The sequence below is a fragment of the Cydia amplana genome, chromosome Z (assembly GCF_948474715.1).
Source record: "Cydia amplana chromosome Z, ilCydAmpl1.1, whole genome shotgun sequence".
NCBI classification, from domain to species: Eukaryota; Metazoa; Arthropoda; class Insecta; order Lepidoptera; family Tortricidae; genus Cydia; species Cydia amplana.
Genome location: NC_086096.1, coordinates 22773938 through 22783623, shown reverse-complemented (window position 1 = coordinate 22783623; position 9686 = coordinate 22773938). Strand labels below are relative to the sequence as shown.

The 9686-nt window shown below is 38.3% G+C and overlaps 1 protein-coding gene across 1 annotated transcript; it reads right to left on the bottom strand.

Annotated features, from left to right (window-relative positions):
• Nucleotides 1-2986: 2986 nt before the first annotated feature.
• LOC134661911 (uncharacterized) lies at nucleotides 2987-7859 on the bottom strand. Its single transcript, XM_063518156.1, has 2 exons — nucleotides 7222-7859; nucleotides 2987-3350 (listed from the first exon to the last, which is right to left on the bottom strand). Exons 1-2 carry the CDS (start codon nucleotides 7837-7839, stop codon nucleotides 3315-3317), a joined length of 654 nt encoding a protein of 217 aa, XP_063374226.1. The 5' UTR covers nucleotides 7840-7859; the 3' UTR covers nucleotides 2987-3314.
• Nucleotides 7860-9686: the final 1827 nt, after the last annotated feature.

Below are 9686 nucleotides of genomic sequence, written 5' to 3'. Positions count from 1 at the left end.
GAGTAATAAATGGGTCCCTTTGTCTGCAAATATTATGCCGTGAAACTTCGTCAATGGCATACCTACCCATACCAGGTCTACCATAAATTATATCAAAATATAAAATCTTAATTTAGGACCAAATAGATGTTATATTCCATGATAATTTATTTTATACAGGTTATACTTTACTTATTTATCTTTTTTTGTATTATACAATTAATGTAGTTGCAGAATTTATGGCTAGACTAGGTGTTTACAACACTAATTGCTGTCGTCAATATCTACAGAAACTTATTTAGAACAAAGCCGCCACAAACCGAGATGCGAAAACTCCAACTGAAGCGGCGAAATTCGATTATTGCTTTTAATGAAGCACCTCTATCGCTCTTAACAGGTCGGTATTCATTGAAAAATCCATTAATCCATTTATGATAGGTACTTAATCGTACAACTATGGAAGGATGTGAATTATACAAAAATGGGTTCCTCTATTTACCTTATGCTTTCACATTTTTTAACGTTTTGTCTTAGTACGGATGATAATTGTTTGAAAAACTTAAAATGATTTTCAGGTTGCTGGGAATTAATTCCTCTAAAACGCATTTTTAGTCTTATTAATAGGATCCCGTTAACCCGAAAAGGAAACGGGATCCTATTACTAAGACTTCTCTGTCCGTCTGCCTGTCTGTCACCAGGCTGTATCTCATAAACCGCTATAGCTAGACAGTTGAAATTTTCATGTTTCATGTATGATGTATTTCTGTTGCCACTATAACAACAAATACTAAAAAATATTAAGTGGGGCTCCCATACAACTAAGGTGATTTTTTTTTGCCGTTATTTTTGCATAATGGTCGAACGCGAGTTCTACTTGCACTTGGCCGGTTTTTTATCTTAATTCACCGGTTCAGTGCAACCATTCCTAAAAAAACTGTTTTAAACGATTAAGGTAGACCGGTATTAAAATACAGAGTGCGCGCGTGCTCGTGAATATCATTTAGAACTTTCTATTATTCAACGAAGAAGCAAAACAATCAGTAGACAATATTAGGCATAGCTCAGTTGGCAGGATGCAGTCGATTATAACATTTAACAGCTGATTTAGGTATTATCATGCCGCGATCAGAAAGGGATTAGAAATAACACATTTCCATACACTTACGTCAAAATCAATATGGATTGACAGCTATCTCAATCCCTTTCTAATCGCGATTCAGTAATATTGCTATACGGCTATGCAAATTATTCTGAAATGTTTGACAATCCAGGAGCCATACATATGGCGCAGTACAACGCCATCTATTGCAGCTGTCAAACTAGAAAACTAGATATGTCCATCTCATGTAATATGCTCAATATCTGGGTGACCGAGCTTCGCTCGGAAAACATATAATAACTCGGAAATGCGCGTTTTCCCAGAGATAAGACCTAGCTAGATCGATTTTTCGCCCCCAAAAACCCCTATATACCAAATTTCATCGAAATCGTTAGAGCCGTTCCCGAGATCCCCGAAATATATATATATATATATAAATAAATAAACAAGAATTGCTCGTTTAAAGGTATTAGATAGATTAGATAAACCCATAACATATCACGTTGAAAATTTTCCTGTTATTGTGAAAGTATTTTAATACAAAATCTCCATAAAGCTTCATCACTATGCAGCAATATGCATGCACTCTTAGCGACACATGTTTAGCAATTTTCAACTTAAATATGTGTGAGTCTCGGGGAAGGACATATGATGGGTATATTATAATCCCGGAAGACTTTTCTTTAAAATCGTGGTCTTTCAAATAAGGAAGTTTGTATGAGGTGATAAAAAATAGTCGGTGGCAAAACCTAATTACATATTAATTATTACCTATACATAGGTTGGCAATGACATCTTTTATGCCTTGATAAGTGTCGAATACTCAGCGAAGGTTATAAAATTAATATATATATATATATTATTTACACTATTAATTGCACTACCACTATTGCATAGACACATAGATTAATTAGGGTTCGATATGAATATCTCTATAGAATTTGGTTATTATCCTTTCAATAAAGCGACAACTTGAAACACATGATTGGTAATATTACTAAGTCTTTCATTTACTTAGGTATGCGTTATGAGATTTATCAGACCGCAAGTTATTAAGCTGTGTATACTTAATTAGGAGCAAAATAATAGGCATTAGTCTTGCGCCGCGCCGTAAAACTGGCTTCTGTCACTGTCTGTTTGATTAATAATGTACCTACATTAAATTGCGTAATAATATTTTTATTATCTAGTGTTAAACAATTGTTAATAAAGAAACAACACCCAATGTCCTGACCTGAGCGAGTCATTTATTCCAAAATCGCTACGCCTATTATTTATTAATAGCAAACACCTAAAAATGCAATTATTGCTTAACTACTTGCGCTGATATCTCAGTTGAGAGTAGATTCAAATAAGGGTACTTTGTGAAGGTTAATTTATAATAAGGAAAACCATATCAAAATCAAATGCACGTTTATTAAACTATAACCTTCATATTCACGATAATTGAAACCATAATGCACAATAATAATTAAATCTAGAAAACCTAGCTTCCAAAGTGATGAGTACTAAATACTAGAATACCTAGGTATTCTAGTATTACTGGCAATATTATATAGGAACACTAAATTAAAAGGATTCTCAACAATTTAAACCACACAACTGAATCATTGAACCTACTTTAATTGAATTCAAATAATAACTCGTAACCCTATTCGAATTACGACACTTAACCAATAAAGCCAATCACAATCACTATAGTTAACGGTTAAATGCAAAACGCTATCTAAATTAAAGATTAATATTAAGCACAAACGTGACCGTTATTTAAATACAATAAGGAAAGCAACCGAAAACCGGTAGAGACTAATTGTAAAATCAACAAGCAGCGAATCTACCAAGGACACAGGTAAAAACTATAAAGACTAAATCTAGTACTTATCTTTTAGCACTATCCTTAACCAATCACTTTACACTTGCATTTTCGATGAAGGTTCAAAGCGTAAAGCCCACGTCGGTCTACATTTTCGAACGGCTGGATAACGAACTCCCCTCCAATAATCTGGTTACAGTTGCCTCGACCAATCACGTTGCGAGGTGCCCGTGGCGTGATTGGTACGAACGCCTCCGATTGGTCCGTTTTGCGGGAATGCTGGCGCCATTGTTGCACGAACGAGCGCCCTCTTGCGGCCACGATGGGAAAGAAGTGGTTTGACGTGTTGATGGCAGTGACGTTGCTCCATTGACGCAACCGTCGCGCCATCTATAGGCTGTTTGAGAGACTCTTGTATGGCCGTTATTGACACTCGTCCATCCTGACGACTTTGCGACTCTGCAAAGGAAGGAAAAAAAAACAGATTATCTGATTTTTCACTAACAGATATATAAATGATCTATGTAAAAACCATATTTTCAATTTTTCTTTTTATATCATCCACTTAATTTTCCATCAATTAATCCATAATAACCCATATAGATTTCCATTCTTACACCATAATCAGTCCATTAATAGTCAATATTTACATCCAATTTTAAACCATTTCATCCAAAAACGATTCCATATTTATCATATAAATCAATAAATAACCATATATACCAATATTAAACCATTTCATCCAAAAACGATTCCATATCAATCAATAAATAACCATATATATTTTCCTTCATATATTTTTACTAGTTTCATATTTACCCAAGTATTTTAATCCCAAATAAATAAAAATATCAAAGACAAAGTTATCCTTCCAGCAAATCAATTAACTCCTCTGTACTATCTACCTGACTTTCATCAGAACTGCTTTCTGGCACATCAGTCTCCCTCTGAAATCTCTTTATTGAATCCGAAGATACTAAAGCTTCAAAACGCTTATAGCCCTTTACTCCTTAAGCGAAGTAATTACGTACCTATCGTTACCTGCCACTTTTGTGATTTTATACGGTCCACTAAATTTTTCTTTCAGTTTCCGCCTCACGTTGATGTTTCTATCGGCCGCACCTTTCCACAGTACTAAATCATTTACCTTATACTTCGTTGGTCGTTTCCGCTTTGCATTAAAATATTTTTGCATGACCTCTGACGTTCTTTTAAGATTACCTGATGCAGCGGACCGAGTTTGCTCCGCAGTCTGTTCATCGTCGAAGGAATTTCCTGCTATTGCTTGATATCTGCTGCGGCTTGCGCTAAACATTAATTTGAAAGGAGTAAACCCAGTAGATGAGCTCTGTAGATTGTTCATACCCCAAGTAACATCAGACAGCTTCATATCCCAGTCTCTCTCGTTATCCACGCTGGTGTTTAATGAGTCTAATAATGTGCGGTTATACCTTTCAACCTGTCCATTAGCACGAGGACACGCTACTGCATTAATGATGTGTTTGATAAAATTGTCCAAACAGAATTGTTGGAAACTTTTGCTCTTAAAACATGAACCACTATCGGATATTATTCGTTTCGGATATCCAAACGAACAAAATATATTAGACAGAGAACTTATTACCTCTCGAGCTCTCGTGGTTTTCACAGGAACTGCCCAAGTGAATTTTGTGAAGGAGTCGACAACCATTAGCAAATAACAGTTACCTGCACGGCTCTTGCAGAACGGTCCCAGATGATCGATGTGCACTGTATGCAGTGGTTCTGCGATCTTCTCAATCGGGTGAAGCTCACCTTCAGCTCGCCCATACTGACTCCTTTTGTACAGACAATCTAGACAGGCGTTTACATACTTACGAATAAATCTAGTCATACCAGGGAACCAAAAGGTGTCCTTTATGATCTGTTCACAGCGTTTTAACCCGGGATGTCCAATACAGTCGTGAAATTTTCGCAACACGTTCCATCTCCCGTACTTAGGTACAACCAATTTTTCCTTACCACCTGCAATTACTCTATACAACCGCTCTTCTTTTAACTTATAATTGTTTTTAATATCGGGCTCGGCCTCACCTGATTCCAGTTTGGTTGTGATGATACGAATCTTTTCATCTTGATTTTGAAGACAGACAATCCAATCAAAGACATCAATAGTGTTGATATCAATTACTTGCGAAGGAGGTTCGACCGGACTTCTGCTGAGTGCGTCTACGTTGCTATGGGACTTACCAGGTTTATGTTCTACTTCCATGTCGTATTCCTGAATGAGTAACCACCATCGTGCTATCCTCGGTGTTAAATCCTTTTTCTGGAAGGTGTAACGCACTGCAGAGCAATCTGTGACCACTTTAAAATGGTTACCTACCAGGTAAATTCGAAACCGTCTTAAAGACTCCACGACTGCCAAGGTTTCGAGCTCGTAAGAATGATACATCGATTCTTCTTTGCTCGTTTTACGACTGAAGTAGGATATAGGTTTTAAATTACCGTCTTGATTTGAAGGAGAATACCAGCTAATCCTCTGCTACTGGCATTTGTATGTACCTCGATGTCACCTTCTCGGCGAAAGAGAGAGAGAAGGGGACGAGTTGTTAATACCTTTTTTAACTCCTGGAAAGCTTTTTGTTGTAGTGGGCCCCACTCCCAGCCAACATTTTTCTGCAGCAACCTGTATAAATCGTAAGCAATACCTGCATAGTTTTGGACAAACTTTCTGAAGTAACTGGTGAGGCCCAGGAACATTCACAGCTCATGAATGTTAGTCGGCTCCTTATACGCCAACACTGCCTCAATTTTTTTACTACCTGCTCTGATACCTTCCTCACAGATTTCATAGCCCAAGTAATCAATTTTCGTTTGCAAAAAGAAGCATTTCTCCAGATTCAAAGTTAACCCTGCATCTTTAATTATTTGCAATACTACCTTCAAAAGATCAAGACCTTCCTCTATGGAGTTTGTAGGGAGTAGCACATCATCAATATACGGCAAAACCTTGTCATGACGCAGAGTTGAAAATATACGATCCATCAAACGCTGGAATACTGCAGGAGAATTCGCGAGACCAAATGGCATACGGAGAAATTCGTAATGCCCCTCAGGTGTCACAAATCCAGTTTTATGAATAGAGTCTTTAGCTACCGGAATCTGATAAAACCCTTGAGACAAATCGAGGCTTGTAAAATACTTTTTACCACCAAGCTTTTCGATGTGCTCCTCTATGACCGGCAAGGGATATTTGTCTTTTACTGTAATACTGTTAAGTTTCCTGAAGTCAACACAAAGACGAAAGTCTCCATTTTTCTTACGTACCAGGATAATTGGGCTCGCGTAATTGGAGGTAGATTCCCTAATGTTTCCATTAGACAACATATCCTCAATCTTCTCGCTCATTATGGTCTTCTCAGAATAAGATAACCTATAAGGCCTATAACATACCGGCTTATCGGAATTTAATTCAATGTTAAGCTCGACCTTGTTAGTTACTCCCAATTCACGCGTGTCTTCTGAAAAACAATCCGAAAACTCTTGCAAAATTTGACTCAATTGATTTAAAACCGATGGATCCTCAATCCCGCATTTAATCTTACTAACATCTACTTTCATTATCGGATTTTCAGAGACATTTGTGTCTTGAGGAGCAGATACGGATGTTTCTTCAGCTACATGCCCCCTAACTAGCAACTGTCCCTTTTTGAAAACCAAGGGATTCGTACCTTGATTTATAACCAAGACAGAATTAACCGGAGCAGAGTAAAGAGAAGAGGGAATGCTGTACTCCACATCATTATAATTACAAGAACGAGCATCTACAAACAATACAGTGGAATCTTGAAGAACCTCGTTACTACCAGTTTCCACAAATTGAGCCATATTTGCAGGAATAACTGTATCCGAGGAACACACCAATCTCACCTTGGAAACTTCTGCATCTGCACTAATTGAAGTTATGTGGACTACCTCCTCGTTGGCAGGCTCCTGCTTGACCCCCTCGAAGGTAACCGTTGATCCTTAAATAACTAACCTGTACAAGTCATTATTAAGAACTGGCTGACCTATAAAGATATCGGCTCCTTTCAGGGGAATGTTGACCACCACTGCTTCAGATTTAACGTTAACTCCGTCGATAATGAGCTCTACTGACACTTTACCACAACAGTTGACGTGGGCCACAGGGTAAAGCACATTAATGGACATGTTGCATGGCTGTAAATTGAGATTAAGTTTACGAGAGCACTCCAATGTAATCACATTCCGACGGGCCCCCCGAGTCTAAATACGCTCTTACCTCATGACCATTTAAATTGATGTTCTTATAATAGCAATCATTTACCTGGGAGTCAACAAGATTCACCGAAGCCTTCCGGAAACACTGCTCCGTCTTGTGGTTCGTCTTCCCGCAGACGTCACATTTAACAGCGTTGGGATTCTTCGGACAGGACCACACGACGTGACCTGCTTCCTTGCACAAAAGACAGGTTACCGATGGTTTGTTTGCTGATGATGTAGGCTTCTGTTCTCCTGCGATCACTTCCTTTGACCCACTTGGAGCGTTGAAATCTTTGCCACGCGTTGGATATTGTCGGTTTGGAGGTCCCTTTTTCTCATCGTTCATACACAAGAACTGAGAATATAACTCACCAGGGGTTCTGTAGTTACCTGCTCTAGCTGAGGTTTTTAAGTGAAATGGTAGCCCTTCGATCAAACATGACACAGCCTTGTCACCCGTGATTTCGCATTTCGTTAACATGTTACATTTAGAATAAAAATAGTGTGTCATTGTCTCAGTGAATAATTTCTTTCTATTGATCATTTCCTTAAGAGCCTCAGCATAATCCAGGTTTTGAGGAAAAGCCTCAAGAATCCGTTCCTTCCATTCAAGCCATGTCATCTCGTAACTCCGTAGAGCATTATGCCACATTTTTGCTAAACCCGACAGGCGTGACTGCATATAATAGCTTTTAACACTATCAAACCAACCATGAAATGCGCCGAGTTGTTCAATTTTGTTGAGCCATTGTTGCGCTGGTAGCTCCGACTTCTCAGGATCAAACTCCGGGTGATATCAGGTTTCACCATTACACCATAATAATTTGGATTGATCCTACCAGGTTCATCCAGCGCAGCAGGCCGCTCACGATCCACAGATTCTCGCGGCCGCCATGGAGCCCAACGCCTTGGTGTACGCTCACGACTGCGCCTGCGGGTACTGCTGCTGCGTTCTCTTCGTTCCAGTCGCGTGTTGTCCCACCGCACCGGGCTACGGGACCTGCTCCTACTACGTGAATCCATATCCCACTTCTGAAAATGTTAAACAATTGTTAATAAAGAAACAACACCCAATGTCCTGACCTGAGCGAGTCATTTATTCCAACATCGCTACGCCTATTATTTATTAATAGCAAACACCTAAAAATGCAATTATTGCTTAACTACTTGCGCTGATATCTCAGTTGAGAGTAGATTCAAATAAGGGTACTTTGTGAAGGTTAATTTATAATAAGGAAAACCATATCAAAATCAAATGCACGTTTATTAAACTATAACCTTCATATTCACGATAATTAAAACCATAATTCACAATAATAATTAAATCTAGAAAACCTAGCTTCCAAAGTGATGAGTACTAAATACTAGAATACCTAGGTATTCTAGTATTACTGGCAATATTATATAGGAACACTAAATTAAAAGGATTCTCAACAATTTAAACCACACAACTGAATCATTAAACCTACTTTAATTGAATTCAAATAATAACTCGTAACCCTATTCGAATTACGACACTTAACCAATAAAGCCAATCACAATCACTATAGTTAACGGTTAAATGCAAAACGCTATCTAAATTAAAGATTAATATTAAGGACAAACGTGACCGTTATTTAAATACAATAAGGAAAGCAACCGAAAACCGGTAGATACTAATTGTAAAATCAACAAACAGCGAATCTACCAAGGACACAGGTAATAACTATAAAGACTAAATCTAGTACTTATCTTTTAGCACTATCCTTAACCAATCACTTTACACTTGCATTTTCGATGAAGGTTCAAAGCGTAAAGCCCACGTCGGTCTACATTTTCGAACGGCTGGATAACGAACTCCCCTCCAATAATCTGGTTACAGTTGCCTCGACCAATCACGTTGCGAGGTGCCCGTGGCGTGATTGGTACGAACGCCTCCGATTGGTCCGTTTTGGCGGGAATGCTGGCGCCATTGTTGCACGAACGAGCGCCCTCTTGCGGCCACGATGGGAAAGAAGTGGTTTGACGTGTTGATGGCAGTGACGTTGCTCCATTGACGCAACCGTCGCGCCATCTATAGGCTGTTTGAGAGACTCTTGTATGGCCGTTATTGACACTAGAGAGGTAAATACCTACAGAAATATATAAAAATAGCCTCGAAAATAAAAATAACTGTAAAAACGCGTTCAGGAAATATTACATAACGGATGGGAATGTGTGATGACAGGTGTTACCTGATAACTGTTTACTTACTACCTTATTTGTTCCTTTTGTGTCTAGTTAGTCTAGTATATAAGTACCATACAAACATTCAACATGCAGTTTGAGATTAGTGATGCATTTGCACTAGATCTCGTTCAAACCAATTTTCGGTGGAAGTTTACATGGTAATGTACATCATATATTTTTTTTAGTTTTATCATTCTGTTATTTTAGAAGTTACAGGGGGGGGACACATTTTACAACTTTGGAAGTGTCTCTCGCGCAAACTATTCAGTTTAGAAAAAAATGATATTAGAAACCTTAATATCATTTTTGAAGACCTATCCA